Source organism: Macaca mulatta, chromosome 1 (genome assembly GCF_049350105.2).
Source record: "Macaca mulatta isolate MMU2019108-1 chromosome 1, T2T-MMU8v2.0, whole genome shotgun sequence".
NCBI lineage: Eukaryota > Metazoa > Chordata > Mammalia > Primates > Cercopithecidae > Macaca > Macaca mulatta.
In genome coordinates, this window is record NC_133406.1 from 106,332,961 (window position 1) to 106,359,510 (window position 26,550).

Here is a 26,550-nt window from a genome sequence, read left to right on the forward strand (position 1 = left end):
AAGACCAAACCTACGTTTATTGGTGTACCTGAAAGTGACAAGGAGAATGAAACCAAGTTGGAAACACACTTTAGGATATTATCCAAGACAACTTCCCAACCTAGCAAGATAGGCCAACATTCAAATTCAGGAAATACAGAGAACTCCACAAATATACTATGTCCAGAATTGGTGGGTTCTTGGTCTCACTGACTTCAAGAATGAAGCTGCGGAGCCTCACAGTGAGTGTTGCAGTTCTTAAAGATGGAGTGTCTGGAGTTTGTTCCTTCAGATGTTCAGATGTGTCTAGAGCTCTTTCCTTCTGGCAGGTTCGTGGTCTCACTGTCAGGAGTGAAGCCGCAGACCTTCATGGTGGGTGTTACAGCTCTTAATGGCAGCGCATCTGGAGTTACTCGTTCTTCTCAGTGGGTTCGTGGTCTCACTGGCTTTAGGAGTGAAGCTGCAGACCTTTATGGTGAGCATTAAAGCTCATAAAGGCAGCATGGACCCAAAGAGTGAGCAGCAGCAAGCTTTATTGCAAAGAGTGAAAGAATAAAGCTTCCACAGTGTGGAAGGGGACCCCAGTGGGTTGCCACTGGCTGGCTGGGGCAGCCTGCTTTTATTCCCTTATCTGGCCCCACCCAAATCCTGCTGATTGGTCCACTTTACAGAGAACTGATTGGTCTGTTTTTGACAGAGTGCTGATTGGTATGTTTACAATCCTTGAACTAGACACAGAGTCACAAAGTGCGAGTTAGCTAGATACAGAGTACCAATTGGTGTGTTTACAAACCTTGAGCTAGACACAGAGTACTGATTGGTGTATTTACAAACCTTGAGCTAGACACAGAGTGCTGATGGGTGCATTTACAATCCTTGAGCTAGACACAGTCAGAGTGCTAGTTCTCCAAGTCTCCACTAGGTTAGCTAGATACAGAGTACCAATTGGTGTATTCACAAACCCTGAGCTAGACACAGAGTGCTGATTGGTGCATTTACAATCCTTGAGCTAGACACAGAGTCACAGAGTGCTAGTCTTCCAAGTCTCCAATAGGTTAGCTAGATACAGAGTACCAATTGGTGTATTCACAAACCCTGAGCTAGACACAGAGTGCTGATTGGTGCGCATATGATCCTCCAGCTAGATATAAGAGTTCTCCAAGTCCCCATCCAGTTGAGGAGCCCAGCTGGCTTCACCCAGTGGATCCTGCACCAGGGCTGCAGGCAGAGCTGCCCACCAGTCCCCAGCGGCACCTGCACTCTTCAGTCCTTGGGCTGTCGATGGGACTGGGCACCACAGAGCAGGGGGTGGCACCTGTCGGGGAGGCTCAGGCTGCACCGGAGCCCACTGCAGGGGAAGTAGCTCAGACACGCAGGCTGCAGGTCCGGAGCTGCAGGTCCCGAGCCCTGCCCCACCTGGAGGCAGCCAAACCAGGGGAGAATTTGAGTGCGGTGCTGGCAGGCTGGCACTGCTGGGAAACCCAGCACAACTGCCACAGCTGCTGGCCCGGGTGCTAAGCCCCTCACTGCCCTGCCTGGCGGTGCCAGCCGTCAGCTCCCTGTGCGGGGCCCATGGAGCCTGTGCCTGCACCCCCCCCCCCGGAACTCACACCGGCCTGCGAGTGCAGTGGGCAGCCCCGGTTCCCGCCCCGGCCTCTCCCTCCACACCTCCGGGCAAGCAGAGGGAGGGGGCTGCCACCTCAGCCAGCCCAGAGAGGGGCTCCCACAGTGCCGGTGCCACAGCAGGCTGAAGGCCACCTCAAGCGCCACCAGAGTGGACGCTGAGGCTGAGGAGGTGCTGAGAGTGAGGGCTGCTAGCACTTTGTCACCTATCAATACTCCTGGAGAAGAGCAACTCCAAGACACATAATCTTCAGATTCACCATGGTTGAAATGAAGGAAAAAATGTTAAAGGTAGCCAAAGAGAAAGGTCAGGTTACCCAAAAAGGGAAGCCCATTAGACTAAGGGCAGATCTCTTGGCAGAAACCTTACAAACCAGAAGAGTGGGGGCCAATATTCAACATTCTTAAAGAAAAGAATGTACAACCCAGAATTTCATATCCAGCCAAACTAAGCTTCATAAGCGAAGGAGAAATAAAATCCTTTACAGACAAGCAAATGCTGATATTTTGTCACCATCAGGCCTGTCTTACAAGAGTTCCTGTAGGAACCACTAAACATGGAAAGAAACAACTAGTACCACCCACTGCAAAAACATACCAAATTGTAAAGACCATCAACACTATGAAGAAACCGCATTAACTAACAGGCAAAATAACCAGCTAGCATCATAATGACAGGATAAAATTCACACATAACAATATTAACCTTAAACATAAACGGGCTAAATGCCCCAATCAGAAGACGCAGGCTAGCAAATTGGATAAAGAGTCAAGACCCATCAGTGTGCTGTATCCAGGAGACCCATCTCACAGGCAAAGAGACACATAGGCTCAAAATAACGGGATGGAGGAATATTTACCAAGCAAATGGAAAGCAAAAAAAAAAAAAAAGCAGGGGTTGCAATCCTACTCTCTGATAAAACAGACTTTAAAACAACAAAGAAAAAAAAGACAAAGAAGAGCATTACATAATGGTAAAGGGATCAATGCAACAAGAAGAGCTAACTATCCTAAATAGATATGCACCCAATACAGATGCACCCAGATTTATAAAGCAAATTCTTAGAGACCAACAAAGAGACTTAGACTCCCACACAATAATAATGGGAGACTTTAACACCCCACTGTCAATATTAGACGGATCAACAAGACAGAAAATTAACAAGGATATCCAGGACTTGAACTCAGCTCTGGACCAAGTGGAACTAATAGACATCTACAGATCTCTCCACCCCAAATCGACAGCACATGCATTCTTCTCAGCACCACATTGCACTTAGTCTAAAATTGACTACATAATTAGAAGTAAAACACTCCTCAGAAAATGTAAAAGAATGGAAATCATAACAAACTGTCTCTCAGACCACAGTGCAATCAAATTAGAACTCATGAAGAAACTCACTCAAAACAACACAACTATATGGAAACTGAACAACCTGCTCCTGAATGACTGCTGGGTAAATAAAAAAATTAAGGCAGAAATAAGTAAGTTATTTGAGACCAATGAGAACAAAGACAAAATGTACCAGAATCTCTGGTACATAGCCAAAGCAGTATGTACAGGGAAACTTATAACACTAAATGCTCACAAGAGAAAGCAAGAAAAATCTAAAATCGAAACTTAACATCAAAATTAAAAGAACTAGAGAAGCAAGAGCAAACAAATTCAAAAGCCAGCAGAAGACAAGCAATAACTAAAATCAGAGCAGAACTGAAGGAGGTAGAGACATGAAGTACGCTTCAAAAAATCAATGAATCCAGGAGCCGTTTTTTTTTTGGTTGTTGTTGTTTTGTTTGTTTGTTTTCAAAGATCAAAATAGATAGCTAGCCAGACTAATGAAGAAAAGAGAAGAATCAAATAGACACAATAAAAAATGATAAAGGGGACATCACCACTGATCCCACAGAAATACAAACTATCATCAGAGAATACTACAAACACCTCTACACAAATACTAGAAAATCTAGAAGAAATGGATAAATTCCTGGACACATACACCCTCCCAAGATTAAATCAGGAAGAAGTCAAATCCCTGAACAGACTAATAACAAGCTCTGAATTTGAGGCAGTAATTAATAGCCTACCAACAAAAAAAAAAAAAAAAAAAAAAAAAAAAAAAAAAAAAGCCCAGGACCAGGTGAATTCACAGCCAAATTCTACCAGAGGTACAAAGAGGAGCTGGTGGCATTCCTTCTGAAACTACTCCAAACAATAGAAAAAGAGGGACTCCTCTCCACTCATTTTATGAGGCCGGCATCATCCTGATACCAAAACCTGGCAGAGACACAACAAAAAAGAAAACTTTAGGACAATTTCCCTGATGAACAACGATGCAAAAATCCTCAATAAAATACTGGTAAACTGAATCCGGCAGCATATCAAAAATCTTATCCACCACAATCAAGTTGGCTTCATCCCTGGTATGCAAGGCTGGTTCAACATACACAAATCAATAAATGTAATCCATCACATAAACAGCACCAAAAAACACATAATTATTTCAACAGATGCAGAAAAGGCCTTTGACAAAATCCAACATCCCTTCATGTTAAACACTCTCAATAAACTAGGTATTGATGGAACATATCTCAAAATAATAAGAGCTCTTTATGACAAACCCACAGCCATTATCATACTGAATGGGCAAAAGCTGGAAGCACTCCCTTTGAAAACCGGCACAAAACAAGGATGCCCTCTCTCACCACTCCTATTCAACATAGTATTGGAAGTTCTGACCAGGGCAATCAGGCAAGAGAAAGAAATAAAGCATATTCAAATAAGAAGAGAGGAAGTCAAATTGTCTGTGTTTGCAGATGACATGATTGTGTATTGAGAAAACCCCATCATCTCAGCCCAAAATCTCCTTAAGCTGATAAGCAACTTCAGCAAAGTCTCAGGATACAAAGTCAATGTGCAAAAATGACAAGCATTCCTATACACCAAAAATACACATACAGAGAGCTAAATCATAAGTGAACTCCCATTCACAATTGCTACAAAGAGAACATAATACCTAGAAATACAACTTACAAGGAATGTGAAGGACCTCTTCAAGAAGTACAAACCACCGCTCAAGGAAACAAGAGAGGACACAAACAAATGGAAAAAACATTCCATGCTTGTAGATAGGAAGAATCAACATCATGAACATGGTCATACTGCCCAAAGTAATTTATAGATTCAATGCTATTCCCATCGAACCATTTGGACTTTCTTCACAGAATTAGAAAAAAATTACTTTAAATTTCATATAGAACCAAAACGAGCCCATGTAGCCAAGACAATTGTAAGCAAAAAGAACAAAGCTGGAGGCAGCACATTACCTGACTTCAAACTGTACTACAAGGCTACAGTAACCAAAACAGAATGGTACTGGTACCAAAACAGATATATAGACCAATGGAACAGAACAGAGACCTCAGAAATAACACCACACATTTACAACCATCTGATCTTTGACAAACCTAGCAGAAACAAGCAATGGGGAAAGGATTCCCTATTTAATAAATGGTTTTGGAAAAACTGACTAGCAATAAGCAGAAAATTGAAACTGGATCCCTTTCTTATATCTTATACTAAAATTAACTCAAGATGGATTAAAGATTTTAACAGAAGACCTAAAACTACAAAAACCCTAGAAGAAAACTTAGGCAATACCATTCAGGACATAGTTATGGGCAAAGACTTCAACACCAAAACACCAGAAGCAAAGGCAACAAAAGCCAAAATTGACAAATGGGATCTAATTAAACTAAAGAACTTCTGCACAGCAAAAGAAACTACCATCAGAGTGAACAGGGAACATACAGAAAAGGAGAAAATTTTTGCAATCTATCCATTTGACAAAGGGCTAATATCCAGGATCCAGCAAGAACTTAAACAAATTTACAAGAGAAAAACAACCCCATCAAAAAGTGGGCAAAGGATATTAAGACACTTCTCAAAATAAGACATTTATGGGGCCAAGAAACATATGAAAAAAGCTCATCATCACTGGTCTTTAGAGAAATGCAAATCAAAACTATTATGAGATACCATCGCACACCAGTTAGAATGGCAATCATTTAAAAATTAGGAAACAACAGATGCTGGAGAGAATGTGGAGAAATAGGAACATTTTTACACTGTTGGTGGGAGTATAAATTAGTTCAACCATTGTGGAAGATAGTATGGTGGTTCCTCAAGGATGTAGAAACAGAAATACCATTTGACCCAGCAATCCCATTACTGGGAATATACCCAAGGGATTATAAATCATGCTGCTATAAAGAGACATGCACAAGTATGTTTATTGCAGCACTGTTCACAATAGCAAAGACTTGGAACCAAACAAAATGCTCATCAATGATAGACTGGATAAAGAAAATGTGGCACATATACACCATGGAATACTATGCAGCCATAAAAAAAGGATGAGTTCATGTCCTTTGTAGGGACATGGATGAAGCTGGAAACCATCATTCTTAGCAAACTAACACAAGAACAGAAAACCAAACACCACATGTTCTCACTGATAAGTGGGAGTTGAACAATGAGAACACATGGACACAGGTAGGGAAACATCACACACTGGAGTATGTCAGGGGGTGGGGGGCAAGGGGAGAGATACCATCAGGAGAAATATCTAATGTCAATGATGGGTTAATGGGTAAGGCAAGCCATCACAGCATGTGTATACCTATGTAATAAACCTGCACATTCTGCACATGTATCTCAGAACTTAAAGTATAGTAATAAAAAATAAATAAGTAAAAGCATCCCCAAACAGCAAAAAAAAAAAAAAAGAAAGAAAGAAAGAAAGAAGGGGCGGAGCAAGATGGCCGAATAGGAACAGCTCCAGTCTCCAACTCCCAGCACAAGCGACACAGAAGACCGGTGATTTCTGCATTTTCAACTGAGGTACTGGGTTCATCTCATTAGGGAGTGCTGGACAATCGGTGCTGGGCAGCTGCTGCAGCCCGACCAGCGAGAGCTGAAGCAGGGTGAGGCATCGCCTCACCTGGGAAGCGCAAGGGGGAAGGGAATCCCTTTTCCTAGCCAGGGGAACTGAGACACACAACACCTGGAAAATCGAGTAACTCCCACCCCAATACTGTGCTTTAAGCTAACGGGCACACCAGGAGATTATATCCCACACCTGGCCGGGAGGGTCCTACGCCCACGGTGCCTCCCTGGTTGCTAGCACAGCAGTCTGTGATCTACCGGCAAGGCAGCAGCGAGGCTGGGGGAGGGGCGCCCACCATTGCTGAGGCTTAAGTAGGTAAAGAAAGTTGCTGGGAAGCTCGAACTGGGTGGAGCTCACAGCAGCTCAAGGAAACCTGCCTGTCTCTGTAGACTCCACCTCTGGGGACAGGGCACAGTAAACAATAACAAAAGCAGCAGAAATCTCTGCAGACGCAAACGACTCTGTCTGACAGCTTTGAAGAGAGCAGTGGATCTCCCAACACCGAGGTTGAGAGCTGAGAAGGGACAGACTGCCTGCTCAAGTGGGTCCCTGACTCCTGAGTAGCCTAACTGGGAGACATCCCCCACTAGGGGCAGTCTGACACCCGACACCTCACAGGGTGGAGTACCCCCCTGAGAGGAAGCTTCCAAAGCAAGAATCAGACAGGTACACTCACCGTTCAGCAATATTCTATCTTCTGCAGCCTCTGCTGCTGATACCCAGGCAAACAGGGTCTGGAGTGGACCTCAAACAATCTCCAACAGACCTACAGCTGAGGGTCCTGAATGGTAGAAGGAAAACTAACAAACAGGAAGGACACCCACACCAAAACCCCATCAGTACATCACCATCATCAAAGACCAGAGGCAGATAAAACCACAAAGATGGGGAAAAAGCAGGGCAGAAAAGCTGGAAATTCAAAAAATAAGAGCGCATCTCCCCCAGCAGAGGAACGCAGCTCATCACCAGCAACGGATCAAAGCTGGATGGAGAATGACTTTGACGAGATGAGAGAAGAAGGCTTCAGTCCATCAAACTTCTCAGAGCTAAAGGAGGAATTACGTACCCAGCGCAAAGAAACTAAAAATCTTGAAAAAAAAGTGGAAGAGAAGATGGCCGAATAGCAGCAGCTCCAGTCTCTAACTCCCAGCGCGAGCGACACAGAAGACCGGTGATTTCTGCATTTTCAACTGAGGTACTGGATTCGTCTCACTGGGGAGTGCCGGACGATCGGTGCTGGTCAGCTGCTGCAGCCCGACCAGCGAGAGCTGAAACAGGGCGAGGCATTGCCTCACCTGGGAAGCGCAAGGGGGAAGGGAGTCCCTTTTCCTAGCCAGGGGAACTGAGACACACAACACCTGGAAAATCGGGTAACTCCCACCCCAATACTGCGCTTTAAGCAAACAGGCACACCAGGAGATCATATCCCACACCTGGCCGGGAGGGTCCCACACCCACGGAGCCTCCCTCATTGCTAGCACAGCAGTCTGTGATCTACCGGCAAGGCAGCAGCGAGGCTGGGGGAGGGGCGCCCGCCATTGCTGAGGCTTAAGTAGGTAAACAAAGCTGCTGAGAAGCTCGAACTGGGTGGAGCTCACAGCAGCTCAAGGAAACCTGCCTGTCTCTGTAGACTCCACCTCTGGGGACAGGGCACAGTAAACTAAACAAACGCAGCAGACACCTCTGCAGACCCAAACGACTCTGTCTGACAGCTTTGAAGAGAGCAGCGGATCTCCCAACACGGAGGTTGAGATCTGAGAAGGGACAGACTCCCTGCTCAAGTGGGTCCCTGAACCCTGAGTAGCCTAACTGGGAGACATCCCCCACTAGGGGCAGTCTGACACCCCACACCTCACAGGGTGGAGTACCCCCCTGAGAGGAAGCTTCCAAAGCAAGAATCAGACAGGTATACTCGCTGTTCAGAAATATTCTATCTTCTGCAGCCTCTGCTGCTGATACCCAGGCAAACAGGGTCTGGAGTGGACCTCAAGCAATCTCCAACAGACCTACAGCTGAGGGTCCTGACTGTTAGAAGGAAAACTATCAAACAGGAAGGACACCTCCACCAAAACCCCATCAGTACATCACCATCATCAAAGACCAGAGGCAGATAAAACCACAAAGATGGGGAAAAAGCAGGGCAGAAAAGCTGGAAATTCAAAAAATAAGAGCGCATCTCCCCCGGCAAAGGAGCGCAGCTCATCGCCAGCAACGGATCAAAGCTGGACGGAGAATGACTTTGACGAGATGAGAGAAGAAGGCTTCAGTCCATCAAATTTCTCAGAGCTAAAGGAGGAATTACGGACCCAGCGCAAAGAAACTAAAAATCTTGAAAAAAAAGTGGAAGAATTGATGGCTAGAGTAATTAATGCAGAGAAGGTCCTAAACGAAATGAAAGAGATGAAAACCATGACACGAGAAATACGTGACAAATGCACAAGCTTCAGTAACCGACTCAATCAACTGGAAGAAAGAGTATCAGCGATTGAGGATCAAATGAATGAAATGAAGCGAGAAGAGAAACCAAAAGAAAAAAGAAGAAAAAGAAATGAACAAAGCCTGCAAGAAGTATGAGATTATGTAAAAAGACCAAATCTACGTCTGATTGGGGTGCCTGAAAGTGAGGGGGAAAATGGAAACAAGTTGGAAAACACTCTTCAGGATATCATCCAGTAGAACTTCCCCAACCTAGTAGGGCAGGCCAACATTCAAATCCAGGAAATACAGAGAACGCCACAAAGATACTCCTCGAGAAGAGCAACTCCAAGACACATAATTGCCAGATTCACCAAAGTTGAAATGAAGGAAAAAATCTTAAGGGCAGCCAGAGAGAAAGGTCGGGTTACCCACAAAGGGAAGCCCATCAGACTAACAGCAGATCTCTCGGCAGAAACTCTACAAGCCAGAAGAGAGTGGGGGCCAATATTCAACATTCTTAAAGAAAAGAATTTTCAACCCAGAATTTCATATCCAGCCAAACTAAGTTTCATAAGTGAAGGAGAAATAAAATCCTTTACAGATAAGCAAATGCTTAGAGATTTTGTCACCACTAGGCCTGCCTTACAAGAGACCCTGAAGGAAGCACTAAACATGGAAAGGAGCAACCAGTACCAGACATTGCAAAAACATGCCAAAATGTAAAGACCATTGAGGCTAGGAAGAAACTGCATCAACTAACGAGCAAAATAACCAGTTAATATCATAATGGCAGGATCAAGTTCACACATAACAATCTTAACCTTAAATGTAAATGGACTAAATGCTCCAATTAAAAGACACAGACTGGCAAACTGGATAAAGAGTCAAGACCCATCAGTCTGCTGTATTCAGGAGACCCATCTCACACGCAGAGACATACATAGGCTCAAAATAAAGGGATGGAGGAAGATTTACCAAGCAAATGGAGAACAAAAAAAAGCGGGGGTTGCAATACTAGTCTCTGATAAAACAGACTTTAAACCATCAAAGATCAAAAGAGACAAAGAAGGCCATTACATAATGGTAAAGGGATCAATTCAACAGGAAGAGCTAACTATCCTAAATATATATGCACCCAATACAGGAGCACCCAGATTCATCAAGCAAGTCCTTAGAGACTTACAAAGAGACTTAGACTCCCATACAATAATAATGGGAGACTTCAACACTCCACTGTCAACATTAGACAGATCAACGAGACAGAAAGTTAACAAGAATATCCAGGAATTGAACTCATCTCTGCAGCAAGCAGACCTAATAGACATCTATAGAACTCTCCACCCCAAATCAACAGAATATACATTCTTCTCAGCACCACATCGTACTTACTCCAAAATTCACCACATAATTGGAAGTAAAGCACTCCTCAGCAAATGTACAAGAACAGAAATTATAGCAAACTGTCTCTCAGACCACAGTGCAATCAAACTAGAACTCAGGACTAAGAAACTCAATCAAAACCCCTCAACTACATGGAAACTGAACAACCTGCTCCTGAATGACTACTGGGTACATAACGAAATGAAGGCAGAAATAAAGATGTTCTTTGAAACCAATGAGAACAAAGATACAACATACCAGAATCTCTGGGACACATTTAAAGCAGTGTGTAGAGGGAAATTTATAGCACTAAATGCCCACAAGAGAAAGCAGGAAAGATCTAAAATTGACACTCTAACATCACAATTAAAAGGACTAGAGAAGCAAGAGCAAACACATTCGAAAGCTAGCAGAAGGCTAGAAATAACTAAGATCAGAGCAGAACTGAAGGAGATAGAGACACAAAAAACCCTCCAAAAAATCAATGAATCCAGGAGTTGGTTTTTTGAAAAGATCAACAAAATTGACAGACCACTAGCAAGACTAATAAAGAGGAAAAGAGAGAAGAATCAAATCGATGCAATTAAAAATGATCAAGGGGATATCACCACCGACCCCACAGAAATACAAACTACCATCAGAGAATACTATAAACACCTCTACGCAAATAAACTGGAAAATCTAGAAGAAATGGATAATTTCCTGGACACTTACACTCTTCCAAGACTAAACCAGGAAGAAGTTGAATCCCTGAATAGACCAATAGCAGGCTCTGAAATTGAGGCAATAATTAATAGCCTACCAACCAAAAAAAGTCCAGGACCAGATGGATTCACAGCTGAATTCTACCAGAGGTACAAGGAGGAGTTGGTACCATTCCTTCTGAAACTATTCCAATCAATAGAAAAAGAGGGAATCCTCCCTAACTCATTTTATGAGGCCAACATCATCCTGATACCAAAGCCTGGCAGAGACACAACAAAAAAAGAGAATTTTAGACCAATATCCCTGATGAACATCGATGCAAAAATCCTCAATAAAATACTGGCAAACCGGATTCAGCAACACATCAAAAAGCTTATCCACCATGATCAAGTGGGCTTCATCCCTGGGATGCAAGGCTGGTTCAACATTCACAAATCAATAAACATAATCCAGCATATAAACAGAACCAAAGACAAGAACCACATGATTATCTCAATTGATGCAGAAAAGGCTTTTGACAAAATTCAACAGCCCTTCATGCTAAAAACGCTCAATAAATTCGGTATTGATGGAACGTACCTCAAAATAATAAGAGCTATTTATGACAAACCCACAGCCAATATCATACTGAATGGGCAAAAACTGGAAAAATTCCCTTTGAAAACTGGCACAAGACAGGGATGCCCTCTCTCACCACTCCTATTCAACATAGTGTTGGAAGTTCTGGCTAGGGCAATCAGGCAAGAGAAAGAAATCAAGGGTATTCAGTTAGGAAAAGAAGAAGTCAAATTGTCCCTGTTTGCAGATGACATGATTGTATATTTAGAAAACCCCATTGTCTCAGCCCAAAATCTCCTTAAGCTGATAAGCAACTTCAGCAAAGTCTCAGGATACAAAATAATGTGCAAAAGTCACAAGCATTCTTATACAGCAGTAACAGACAAACAGAGAGCCAAATCATGAATGAACTTCCATTCACAATTGCTTCAAAGAGAATCAAATACCTAGGAATCCAACTTACAACGGATGTAAAGGACCTCTTCAAGGAGACTACAAACCACTGCTCAGTGAAATCAAAGAGGACACAAACAAATGGAAGAACATACCATGCTCATGGATAGGAAGAATCAATATCATGAAAATGGCCATACTGCCCAAGGTTATTTATAGATTCAATGCCATCCCCATCAAGCTACCAATGAGTTTCTTCACAGAATTGGAAAAAACTGCTTTAAAGTTCATATGGAACCAAAAAAGAGCCCACATCTCCAAGACAATCCTAAGTCAAAAGAACAAAGCTGGAGGCATCACGCTACCTGACTTCAAACTATACTACAAGGCTACAGTAACCAAAACAGCATGGTACTGGTACCAAAACAGAGATATAGACCAATGGAACAGAACAGAGTCCTCAGAAATAATACCACACATCTACAGCCATCTGATCTTTGACAAACCTGAGAGAAACAAGAAATGGGGAAAGGATTCCCTATTTAATAAATGGTGCTGGGAAAATTGGCTAGCCATAAGTAGAAAGCTGAAACTGGATCCTTTCCTTACTCCTTATACGAAAATTAATTCAAGATGGATTAGAGACTTAAATGTTAGACCTAATGCCATAAAAATCCTAGAGGAAAACCTAGGTAGTACCATTCAGGACATAGGCATGGGCAAGGACTTCATGTCTAAAACAACAAAAGCAATGGCAGCAAAAGCCAAAATTGACAAATGGGATCTCATTAAACTAAAGAGCTTCTGCACAGCAAAAGAAACTACCATCAGAGTGAACAGGCAACCTACAGAATGGGAGAAAATTTTTGCAATCTACTCATCTGACAAAGGGCTAATATCCAGAACCTACAAAGAACTCAAACAAATTTACAAGAAAAAAACAAACAACCCCATCAAAAAGTGGGCAAAGGGTATGAACAGACATTTCTCAGAAGAAGACATTCATACAGCCAACAGACATATGAAAAAATGCTCATCATCACTGGCCATCAGAGAAATGCAAATCAAAACCACAATGAGATACCATCTCACACCAGTTAGAATGGCGATCATTCAAAAGTCAGGAAACAACAGGTGCTGGAGAGGTTGTGGAGAAATAGGAACACTTTTACACTGTTGGTGGGATTGTAAACTAGTTCAACCATTATGGAAAACAGTATGGCGATTCCTCAAGGATCTAGAACTAGATGTACCATATGACCCAGCCATCCCATTACTGGGTATATACCCAAAGGATTATAAATTACGGTGCTATAAAGACACATGCACACGTATGTTTATTGCAGCACTATTCACAATAGCAAAGACTTGGAATCAACCCAAATGTCCATCAGTGACAGATTGGATTAAGAAAATGTGGCACATATACACCATGGAATACTATGCAGCCATAAAAAAGGATGAGTTTGTGTCCTTTGTAGGGTCTTGGATGCAGCTGGAATCCATCATTCTAAGCAAAGTATCACAAGAACAGAAAACCAAACACTGCATGTTCTCACTCATACGTGGGAACTGAACAATGAGATCACTCGGACTCAGGAAGGCGAACATCACACACCAGGGCCTATCTTGGGGAGGGGGGAGGGGTGAGGGGGGAGGGATTGCATTGGGAGTTATACCTGATGTAAATGACGAGTTCATGGGTGCAGCACAGCAACATGGCACAAGGATACATATGTAACAAACCTGCACGTTATGCACATGTACCCTACAACTTAAAGTATAATAATAATAAATAAATTAAAAAAAAAGAAAAAAAAAGTGGAAGAATTGATGGCTAGAGTAATTAATGCAGAGAAGGTCATAAACGAAATGAAAGAGATGAAAACCATGACACGAGAAATAAGTGACAAATGCACAAGCTTCAGTAACCGACTCGATCAACTGGAAGAAAGAGTATCAGCAATTGAGGATCAAATGAATGAAATGAAGCGAGAAGAGAAACCAAAAGAAGAAAGAAGAAAAAGAAATGAACAAAGCCTGCAAGAAGTATGGGATTATGTAAAAAGACCAAATCTACGTCTGACTGGGGTGCCTGAAAGTGAGGGGGAACATGGAAACAAGTTGGAAAACACTCTTCAGGATATCATCCAGGAGAACTTCCCCAACCTAGTATGGCAGGCCAACATTCAAATCCAGGAAATACAGAGAACGCCACAAAGATACTCCTCAAGAAGAGCAACTCCGGGGGCGGAGCAAGATGGCCGAATAGGAGCAGCTCCAGTCTCCAACTCCCAGCGCGAGCGACACAGAAGACCGGTGATTTCTGCAATTTCAACTGAGGTACTGGGTTCATCTCACTGGGGAGTGCCGGACGATCGGAGCTGGTCAGCTGCTGCAGCCCGACCAGCGAGAGCTGAAGCAGGGCGAGGCATTGCCTCACCTGGGAAGCGCAAGGGGGAAGGGAGTCCCTTTTCCTAGCCAGGGGAACTGAGACACACAACACCTGGAAAATCGGGTAACTCCCACCCCAATACTGTGCTTTAGGAAACAGGCACACCAGGAGATTATATCCCACACCTGGCCGGGAGGGTCCCACACCCACGGAGCCTCCCTGGTTGCTAGCGCAGCAGTCTGTGATCTACCGGCAAGGCAGCAGCGAGGCTGGGGGAGGGGCGCCCGCCATTGCTGAGGCTTAAGTAGGTAAACAAAGCTGCTGGGAAGCTCGAACTGGGTGGAGCTCACAGCAGCTCAAGGAAACCTGCCTGTCTCTGTAGACTCCACCGCTGGGGACAGGGCACAGTAAACTAAGACACACAGACACCTCTACACAGACGCAAACGACTCTGTCTGACAGCTTTGAAGAGAGCAGTGGATCTCCCAACACGGAGGTTGAGATCTGAGAAGGGACAGACTCCCTGCTCAAGTGGGTCCCTGACCCCTGAGTAGCCTAACTGGGAGACATCCCCCACTAGGGGCAGTCTGACACCCCACACCTCACAGGGAGGAGTACACCCCTGAGAGGAAGCTTCCAAAGCAAGAATCAGACAGGTACACTTGCTGTTCAGAAATATTCTATCTTCTGCAGCCTCTGCTGCTGATACCCAGGCAAACAGGGTCTGGAGTGGACCTCAAGCAATCTCCAACAGACCTACAGCTGAGGGTCCTGACTGTTAGAAGGAAAACTATCAAACAGGAAGGACACCTCCACCAAAACCCCATCAGTACATCACCATCATCAAAGACCAGAGGCAGATAAAACCACAAAGATGGGGAAAAAGCAGGGCAGAAAAGCTGGAAATTCAAAAAATAAGAGCGCATCTCCCCCGGCAAAGGAGCGCAGCTCATCGCCAGCAACGGATCAAAGCTGGACGGAGAATGACTATGACGAGATGAGAGAAGAAGGCTTCAGTCCATCAAATTTCTCAGAGGTAAAGGAGGAATTACGTACCCAGCGCAAAGAAACTAAAAATCTTGAAAAAAAAGTGGAAGAATTGATGGCTAGAGTAATTAATGCAGAGAAGGTCCTAAACGAAATGAAAGAGATGAAAACCATGACACGAGAAATACGTGACAAATGCACAAGCTTCAGTAACCGACTCGATCAACTGGAAGAAAGAGTATCAGCGATTGAGGATCAAATGAATGAAATGAAGCGAGAAGAGAAACCAAAAGAAAAAAGAAGAAAAAGAAATGAACAAAGCCTGCAAGAAGTATGGGATTATGTAAAAAGACCAAATCTACGTCTGATTGGGGTGCCTGAAAGTGAGGGGGAACGTGGAACCAAGTTGGAAAACACTCTTCAGGATATCATACAGGAGAACTTCCCCAGCCTAGTAGGGCAGGCCAACATTCAAATCCAGGAAATACAGAGAATGCCACAAAGATACTCCTCGAGAAGAGCAACTCCAAGACACATAATTGCCAGATTCACCAAAGTTGAAATGAAGGAAAAAATCTTAAGGGCAGCCAGAGAGAAAGGTCGGGTTACCCACAAAGGGAAGCCCATAAGACTAACAGCAGATCTCTCGGCAGAAACTCTACAAGCCAGAAGAGAGTGGGGGCCAATATTCAACATTCTTAAAGAAAAGAATTTTCAACCCAGAATTTCATATCCAGCCAAACTAAGTTTCATAAGTGAAGGAGAAATAAAATCCTTTACAGATAAGCAAATGCTTAGAGATTTTGTCACCACTAGGCCTGCCTTACAAGAGACCCTGAAGGAAGCACTAAACATGGAAAGGAACAACCGGTACCAGCCATTGCAAAAACATGCCAAAATGTAAAGACCATTGAGGCTAGGAAGAAACTGCATCAACTAACGAGCAAAATAACCAGTTAATATCATAATGGCAGGATCAAGTTCACACATAACAATCTTAACCTTAAATGTAAATGGACTAAATGCTCCAATTAAAAGACACAGACTGGCAAACTGGATAAAGAGTCAAGACCCATCAGTCTGCTGTATTCAGGAGACCCATCTCACACGCAGAGACATACATAGGCTCAAAATAAAGGGATGGAGGAAGATTTACCAAGCAAATGGAGAACAAAAAAAAGCAGGGGTTGCAATACTAGTCTCTGATAAAACAGACTTTAAACCATCAAAGATCAAAAGAGACAAAGAAGGCCATTACATAATGGTAAAGGGATCAATTCAACAGGAAGAGCTAACTATCCTAAATATATATGCACCCAATACAGGAGCACCCAGATTCATCAAGCAAGTCCTTAGAGACTTACAAAGAGACTTAGACTCCCATACAATAATAATGGGAGACTTCAACACTCCACTGTCAACATTAGACAGATCAACGAGACAGAAAGTTAACAAGGATATCCAGGAATTGAACTCATCTCTGCAGCAAGCAGACCTAATAGACATCTATAGAACTCTCCACCCCAAATCAACAGAATATACATTCTTCTCAGCACCACATCATACTTACTCCAAAATTGACCACATAATTGGAAGTAAAGCACTCCTCAGCAAATGTACAAGAACAGAAATTATAGCAAACTGTCTCTCAGACCACACTGCAATCAAACTAGAACTCAGGACTAAGAAACTCAATCAAAACCGCTCAACTACATGGAAACTGAACAACCTGCTCCTGAATGACTACTGGGTACATAACGAAATGAAGGCAGAAATAAAGATGTTCTTTGAAACCAATGAGAACAAAGATACAACATACCAGAATCTCTGGGACACATTTAAAGCAGTGTGTAGAGGGAAATTTATAGCACTAAATGCCCACAAGAGAAAGCAGGAAAGATGTAAAATTGACACTCTAACATCGCAATTAAAAGAACTAGAGAAGCAAGAGCAAACACATTCGAAAGCTAGCAGAAGGCAATAAATAACTAAGATCAGAGCAGAACTGAAGGAGATAGAGACACAAAAAACCCTCCAAAAAATCAATGAATCCAGGAGTTGGTTTTTTGAAAAGATCAACAAAATTGACAGACCACTAGCCAGACTAATAAAGAAGAAAAGAGAGAAGAATCAAATCGACGCAATTAAAAATGATCAAGGGGATATCACCACCGACCCCACAGAAATACAAACTACCATCACAGAATACTATAAACACCTCTACGCAAATAAACTGGAAAATCTAGAAGAAATGGATAATTTCCTGGACACTTACACTCTTCCAAGACTAAACCAGGAAGAAGTTGAATCCCTGAATAGACCAATAGCAGGCTCTGAAATTGAGGCAACAATTAATAGCCTACCAACCAAAAAAAGTCCAGGACCAGATGGATTCACAGCTGAATTCTACCAGAGATACAAGGAGGAGTTGGTACCATTCCTTCTGAAACTATTCCAATCAATAGAAAAAGAGGGAATCCTCCCTAACTCATTTTATGAGGCCAACATCATCCTGATACCAAAGCCTGGCAGAGACACAACAAAAAAAGAGAATTTTAGACCAATATCCCTGATGAACATCGATGCAAAAATCCTCAATAAAATACTTGCAACCCGGATTCAGCAACACATCAAAAAGCTTATCCACCATGATCAAGTGGGCTTCATCCCTGGGATGCAAGGCTGGTTCAACATTCACAAATCAATAAACATAATCCAGCATATAAACAGAACCAAAGACAAGAACCACATGATTATCTCAATTGATGCAGAAAAGGCTTTTGACAAAATTCAACAGCCCTTCATGCTAAAAACGCTCAATAAATTCGGTATTGATGGAACGTACCTCAAAATAATAAGAGCTATTTATGACAAACCCACAGCCAATATCATACTGAATGGGCAAAAACTGGAAAAATTCCCTTTGAAAACTGGCACAAGACAGGGATGCCCTCTCTCACCACTCCTATTCAACATAGTGTTGGAAGTTCTGGCTAGGGCAATCAGGCAAGGGAAAGAAATCAAGGGTATTCAGTTAGGAACAGAAGAAGTCAAATTGTCCCTGTTTGCAGATGACATGATTGTATATTTAGAAAACCCCATTTTCTCAGCCCAAAATCTCCTTAAGCTGATAAGCAACTTCAGCAAAGTCTCAGGATACAAAATTAATGTGCAAAAATCACAAGCATTCTTATACACCAGTAACAGACAAACAGAGAGCCAAATCAGGAATGAACTTCCATTCACAATTGCTTCAAAGAGAATCAAATACCTAGGAATCCAACTTACAAGGGATGTAAAGGACCTCTTCAAGGAGAACTACAAACCACTGCTCAGTGAAATCAAAGAGGACACAAACAAATGGAAGAACATACCATGCTCATGGATAGGAAGAATCAATATCGTGAAAATGGCCATACTGCCCAAGGTAATTTATAGATTCAATGCCATCCCCATCAAGCTACCAATGAGTTTCTTCACAGAATTGGAAAAAACTGCTTTAAAGTTCATATGGAACCAAAAAAGAGCCCACATCTCCAAGACAATCCTAAGTCAAAAGAACAAAGCTGGAGGCATCACGCTACCTGACTTCAAACTATACTACAAGGCTACAGTAACCAAAACAGCATGGTACTGGTACCAAAACAGAGATATAGACCAATGGAACAGAACAGAGTCCTCAGAAATAATACCACACATCTACAGCCATCTGATCTTTGACAAACCTGAGAGAAACAAGAAATGGGGAAAGGATTCCCTATTTAATAAATGGTGCTGGGAAAATTGGCTAGCCATAAGTAGAAAGCTGAAACTGGATCCTTTCCTTACTCCTTATACGAAAATTAATTCGAGATGGATTAGAGACTTAAATGTTAGACCTAATACCATAAAAATCCTAGAGGAAAACCTAGGTAGTACCATTCAGGACATAGGCATGGGCAAATATTTCATGTCTAAAACACCAAAAGCAATGGCAGCAAAAGCCAAAATTGACAAATGGGATCTCATTAAACTAAAGAGCTTCTGCACAGCAAAAGACACTACCATCAGAGTGAACAGGCAACCTACAGAATGGGAAAAAATTTTTGCAATATACTTATCTGACAAAGGGCTAATATCCAGAACCTACAAAGAACTCAAACAAATTTACAAGAAAAAAACAAACAACCCCATCAAAAAGTGGGCAAAGGACATGAACAGACATTTCTCAAAAGAAGACATTCATACAGCCAACAGACACATGAAAAAATGCTCATCATCACTGGCCATCAGAGAAATGCAAATCAAAACCACAATGAGATACCATCTCACACCAGTTAGAATGGCAATCATTAAAAAGTCAGGAAACAACAGGTGCTGGAGAGGATGTGGAGAAATAGGAACACTTTTACACTGTTGGTGGGATTGTAAACTAGTTCAACCATTATGGAAAACAGTATGGCGATTCCTCAAGGATCTAGAACTAGATGTACCATATGACCCAGCCATCCCATTACTGGGTATATACCCAAAGGATTATAAATTATGCTGCTATAAAGACACATGCACTCGTATGTTTATTGCAGCACTATTCACAATAGCAAAGACTTGGAATCAACCCAAATGTCCATCAGTGACAGATTGGATTAAGAAAATGTGGCACATATACACCATGGAATACTATGCAGCCATAAAAAAGGATGAGTTTGAGTCCTTTGTAGGGACTTGGATGCAGCTGGAATCCATCATTCTTAGCAAACTATCGCAAGAACAGAAAACCAAACACCGCATGTTCTCACTCATAGGTGGGAACTGAACAATGAGATCACTCGGACTCAGGAAGGGGAACATCACACACCGGGGCCTATCATGGGGAGGGGGCAGGGGGGAGGGATTGCATTGGGAGTTATACCTGATGTAAATGACGAGTTGATGGGTGCAGCACAGCAACATGGCACAAGTATACATATGTAACAAACCTGCACGTTATGCACATGTACCCTACAACTTAAAGTATAATAATAATAAATAAATTTAAAAAAAAAAAAAAAAAAAAAAAGAAGAGCAACTCCAAGACACATAATTGCCAGATTCACCAAAGTTGAAATGAAGGAAAAAATCTTAAGGGCAGCCAGAGAGAAAGATCGGGTTACCCACAAAGGGAAGCCCATCAGACTAACAGCAGATCTCTCGGCAGAAACTTTACAAGCCAGAAGAGAGTGGGGGCCAATATTCAACATTCTTAAAGAAAAGAATTTTCAACCCAGAATTTCATATCCAGCCAAACTAAGTTTCATAAGTGAAGGGGAAATAAAATCCTTTACAGATAAGCAAATGCTTAGAGATTTTGTCACCACTAGGCCTGCCTTACAAGAGACCCTGAAGGAAGCACTAAACATGGAAAGGAACAACCGGTACCAGCCATTGCAAAAACATGCCAAAATGTAAAGACCATTGAGGCTAGGAAGAAACTGCATCAACTAACGAGCAAAATAACCAGTTAATATCATAATGGCAGGATCAAGTTCACACATAACAATCTTAACCTTAAATGTAAATGGACTAAATGCTCCAATTAAAAGACACAGACTGGCAAACTGGATAAAGAGTCAAGACCCATCAGTCTGCTGTATTCAGGAGACCCATCTCACACGCAGAGACATACATAGGCTCAAAATAAAGGGATGGAGGAAGATTTACCAAGCAAATGGAGAACAAAAAAAAGCAGGGGTTGCAATACTAGTCTCTGATAAAACAGACTTTAAACCATCAAAGATCAAAAGAGACAAAGAAGGCCATTACATAATGGTAAAGGGATCAATTCAACAGGAAGAGCTAACTATCCTAAATATATATGCACCCAATACAGGAGCACCCAGATTCATCAAGCAAGTCCTTAGAGACTTACAAAGAGACTTAGACTCCCATACAATAATAATGGGAGACTTCAACACTCCACTGTCAACATTAGACAGATCAACGAGACAGAAAGTTAACAAGGATATCCAGGAATTGAACTCATCTCTGCAGCAAGCAGACCTAATAGACATCTATAGAACTCTCCACCCCAAATCAACAGAATATACATTCTTCTCAGCACCACATCGCACTTACTCCAAAATTGACCACATAATTGGAAGTAAAGCACTCCTCAGCAAATGTACAAGAACAGAAATTATAACAAACTGTCTCTCAGACCACACTGCAATCAAACTAGAACTCAGGACTAAGAAACTCAATCAACCGCTCAACTACATGGAAACTGAACAACCTGCTCCTGAATGACTACTGGGTACATAACGAAATGAAGGCAGAAATAAAGATGTTCTTTGAAACCAATGAGAACAAAGATACAACATACCAGAATCTCTGGGACACATTTAAAGCAGTGTGTAGAGGGAAATTTATAGCACTAAATGCCCACAAGAGAAAGCAGGAAAGATGTAAAATTGACACTCTAACATCGCAATTAAAAGAACTAGAGAAGCAAGAGCAAACACATTCGAAAGCTAGCAGAAGGCAATAAATAACTAAGATCAGAGCAGAACTGAAGGAGATAGAGACACAAAAAACCCTCCAAAAAATCAATGAATCCAGGAGTTGGTTTTCTGAAAAGATCAACAAAATTGACAGACCGCTAGCAAGACTAATAAAGAAGAAAAGAGAGAAGAATCAAATTGATGCAATAAAAAATGATCAAGGGGATATCACCACCGACCCCACAGAAATACAAACTATCATCGGAGAATACTATAAACACATCTACGCAAATAAACTGGAAAATCTAGAAGAAATGGATAATTTCCTGGACACTTACACTTTTCCAAGACTAAACCAGGAAGAAGTTGAATCCCTGAATAGACCAATAGCAGGCTCTGAAATTGAGGCAATAATTAATAGCCTACCAACCAAAAAAAGTCCAGGACCAGATGGATTCACAGCTGAATTCTACCAGAGGTACAAGGAGGAGCTGGTACCATTCCTTCTGAAACTATTCCAATCAATAGAAAAAGAGGGAATCCTCCCTAACTCATTTTATGAGGCCAACATCATCCTGATACCAAAGCCTGGCAGAGACACAACAAAAAAAGAGAATTTTAGACCAATATCCCTGATGAACATCGATGCAAAAATCCTCAATAAAATACTGGCAAACCGGATTCAGCAACACATCAAAAAGCTTATCCACCATGATCAAGTGGGCTTCATCCCTGGGATGCAAGGCTGGTTCAACATTCACAAATCAATAAACATAATCCAGCATATAAACAGAACCAAAGACAAGAACCACATGATTATCTCAATTGATGCAGAAAAGGCTTTTGACAAAATTCAACAGCCCTTCATGCTAAAAACGCTCAATAAATTCGGTATTGATGGAACGTACCTCAAAATAATAAGAGCTATTTATGACAAACCCACAGCCAATATCATACTGAATGGGCAAAAACTGGAAAAATTCCCTTTGAAAACTGGCACAAGACAGGGATGCCCTCTCTCACCACTCCTATTCAACATAGTGTTGGAAGTTCTGGCTAGGGCAATCAGGCAAGAGAAAGAAATCAAGGGTATTCAGTTAGGAAAAGAAGAAGTCAAATTGTCCCTGTTTGCAGATGACATGATTGTATATTTAGAAAACCCCATTGTCTCAGCCCAAAATCTCCTTAAGCTGATAAGCAACTTCAGCAAAGTCTCAGGATACAAAATTAATGTGCAAAAATCACAAGCATTCTTATACAGCAGTAACAGACAAACAGAGAGCCAAATCATGAATGAACTTCCATTCACAATTGCTTCAAAGAGAATCAAATACCTAGGAATCCAACTTACAAGGGATGTAAAGGACCTCTTCAAGGAGAACTACAAACCACTGCTCAGTGAAATCAAAGAGGACACAAACAAATGGAAGAACATACCATGCTCATGGATAGGAAGAATCAATATCGTGAAAATGGCCATACTGCCCAAGGTTATTTATAGTTTCAATGCCATCCCCATCAAGCTACCAATGAGTTTCTTCACAGAATTGGAAAAAACTGCTTTAAAGTTCATATGGAACCAAAAAAGAGCCCACATCTCCAAGACAATCCTAAGTCAAAAGAACAAAGCTGGAGGCATCACGCTACCTGACTTCAAACTATACTACAAGGCTACAGTAACCAAAACAGCATGGTACTGGTACCAAAACAGAGATATAGACCAATGGACAGAACAGAGTCCTCAGAAATAATACCACACATCTACAGCCATCTGATCTTTGACAAACCTGAGAGAAACAAGAAATGGGGAAAGGATTCCCTATTTAATAAATGGTGCTGGGAAAATTGGCTAGCCATAAGTAGAAAGCTGAAACTGGATCCTTTCCTTACTCCTTATACGAAAATTAATTCAAGATGGATTAGAGACTTAAATGTTAGACCTAATACCATAAAAATGCTAGAGGAAAACCTAAGTAGTACCATTCAGGACATAGGCATGGGCAAGGACTTCATGTCTAAAACACCAAAAGCAATGGCAACAAAAGCCAAAATTGATAAATGGGATCTCATTAAACTAAACAGCTTCTGCACAGCAAAAGAAACTACCATCAGAGTGAACAGGCAACCTACAGAATGGGAGAAAATTTTTGCAATCTACTCATCTGACAAAGGGCTAATATCCAGAACCTACAAAGAACTCAAACAAATTTACAAGAAAAAAACAAACAACCCCATCAAAAAGTGGGCAAAGGATATGAACAGACATTTCTCAAAAGAAGACATACATACAGTCAACAGACACATGAAAAAATGCTCATCATCACTGGCCATCAGAGAAATGCAAATCAAAACCACAATGAGATACCATCTCACACCAGTTAGAATGGCGATCATTCAAAAGTCAGGAAACAACAGGTGCTGGAGAGGATGTGGAGAAATAGGAACACTTTTACACTGTTGGTGGGATTGTAAACTAGTTCAACCATTGTGGAAGACAGCATGGCAATTCCTCAAGGATCTAGAACTAGAGGTACCATATGACCCAGCCATCCCATTACTGGGTATATACCCAAAGGATCATAAATCATGCTGCTATAAAGACACATGCACACGTATGTTTATTGTGGCACTATTCACAATAGCAAAGACTTGGAATCAACTCAACTGTCCATCAGTGACAGACTGGATTAAGAAAATGTGGCACATATACACCATGGAATACTATGCAGCCATAAAAAAGGACGAGTTTGTGTCCTTTGTAGGGACATGGATGCAGCTGGAAACCATCATTCTTAGCAAACTATCACAAGAACAGAAAACCAAACACCGCATGTTCTCACTCATAGGTGGGAACTGAACAATGAGATCACTTGGACTCGGGAAGGGGAACATCACACACCGGGGCCTATCATGGGGAGGGGGAGGGGGGAGGGATTGCATTGGGAGTTATACCTGATGTAAATGACGAGTTGATGGGTGCTGACGAGTTGATGGTTGCAGCACACAAACATGGCACAAGTATACATATGTAACAAACCTGCACGTTATGCACATGTACCCTAGAACTCAAAGTAAAATAATAATAAAAAAAGAAATAAGATAAAAAATAAAATAAAATAAAATTGATAAATGTAAAAAAAAAGAAAGAAAGAAAGAAAAAACATAAAACAGAAGAAGAAAAGAAAAATTAGACTTTTAAAAATTTAGTTTTCTTCTGGCTTTTTGTTAGCTTTATATTTAAGTATTTTTCTGATATAATTAGAGTGGAATTGTTTTTCTAATTTTATTTTCAGATTACTCAGTGAGTATACACAATTGCAATTGAATTTTATATGTTGGTTTTGTATCTTTTCACCTTGCTGACCTCACTTATTTGTTCTAGTAGATTTTAGGAAATTCCTTACAGACTTTTACATATAAGTTTATGAAAGATGCAGTAAAGGACTTTATCTTCTTTCCCCCCCCCCCCAAAAAAAAGATTTGTGCACTTAGTTCAGAAAAAAGTAAACAAAAAATTGACACAGTTAGAAATTAGGATTTTCAGTTCAGGAGAAAAAGTTCTCACCACGCCTCTAGAGGAAGGGGAAGTCTCAGTAAAAAGTATTTTCAGTTTATGACAGAAAAGCAAAACGTTGACTGCCTCAAGGTCTCAAGCACCAGTCTTCACCACGGAAAGCATGCTGTGGCTGTTCCAGTCGCTCCTGTTTGTCTTCTGCTTTGGCCCAGGTAAATGTCAATGCAGACCGGTGTAGTCACTGAGTGACTTCCTGGTTTTGTGGCGCTTGCTCAACCTAAATCGTCTGTATACAATTGTCTGTCTGGTTCTCTGCCAAGGGATTGGGGTGGGAAAGGGGACACTCACAGTGTTACCTGATATACTACTACCTCCTCTCAACTTTGGATGCAATAAGCCTGAGATGGTTGTCGGTGAACAATTTCAACTGTGTCTGCATGTAAGAAAGTTATTTGCTGGGGCAGAGGAAATAAGTTTTTGCAAGACAAGACTGTTTCTGGTTTATGACCAACATCTTGTGTTATAAAGAGTACCAAGATCAAGAAAATGAGCCCTCATACCAATTTAGCTACTATCATACTGTGAACCTCAGGGAGGTTACTTATCCTTCCTGAACCTCACTATCCTCAGCTGAAATATTAAAAACCTATTATTCAGCTGAGCCAAATTTTCTGAGCCCAATCGAACACACTAAAAATAATCCTCTCACCTTTTGCTCGTTGCGGGGAAAAAAAAAAAAAAAAGGTTTCCATCTCTCCCCTCCTTTAGTGCAAATAAGGACTAGCTAGTCCAGCAATACATGGCATTGAGAAAAGCACAGTAATATGACATTGCTTTTCTCACAGCAATATGGCAGTGAGAAAAGAATGAACTGATCCAACTGGCTTCTTGTTCCCTCCTGTCCATTATATGGAGAAGATGAAGATTCGTATCATATTTGGGGAACTACAAAGGGTCCAAGGGAGACAAAGTGTAGCATTCAGGCAGAGATAGGCCAGGAGATAACGGAAACCTAGCCCAGAGCTAGCCCAGGGCAGCGGATGAAAGTAGGAAGCATTCACTGAGTGCTTATTGTATTTCAAGTATTGTTCCAGGTGCTGTACACACATTATGAGTCTCATGAGAATTCTATGAATTTATACTATTATTATCTCCATTTTAAAATAAAGAACTGAGGTGAAGTTCACTTAAATA

The 26,550-nt window shown here is 41.7% G+C and overlaps 1 protein-coding gene and 2 long non-coding RNA genes across 10 annotated transcripts in view; 1 reads left to right on the forward strand and 2 right to left on the reverse strand.

Moving 5' to 3' along the window:
• Positions 1-25,566, reverse strand: LOC144330140 (uncharacterized). Its single transcript, XR_013396039.1, has 3 exons — positions 25,408-25,566; positions 24,795-24,901; positions 1-1,395 (listed from the first exon to the last, which is right to left on the reverse strand). It is a non-coding gene; the product is annotated as an uncharacterized LOC144330140 (long non-coding RNA).
• LOC106993181 (uncharacterized) overlaps positions 1-26,550 on the reverse strand; it is a 169,580-nt gene that overhangs the window by 59,487 nt on the left and 83,543 nt on the right. The window lies entirely within an intron of this gene.
• The window catches only part of SLAMF6 (SLAM family member 6), a 38,945-nt gene continuing 37,824 nt past the window's right edge, over positions 25,430-26,550 (forward strand). For 2 of the 8 annotated variants that reach the window (XM_077940468.1, XM_077940473.1), the window contains exon 1: positions 25,439-25,568. In XM_077940468.1, the coding sequence (XP_077796594.1) occupies positions 25,520-25,568 (49 nt within the window). In that variant the 5' untranslated portion in view covers positions 25,439-25,519. Of the gene's footprint in view, positions 25,569-26,550 lie in introns of all 8 variants that reach the window. The other 6 variants (XM_077940475.1, XM_077940479.1, XM_077940443.1 and 3 more) reach the window with 5 other exon arrangements.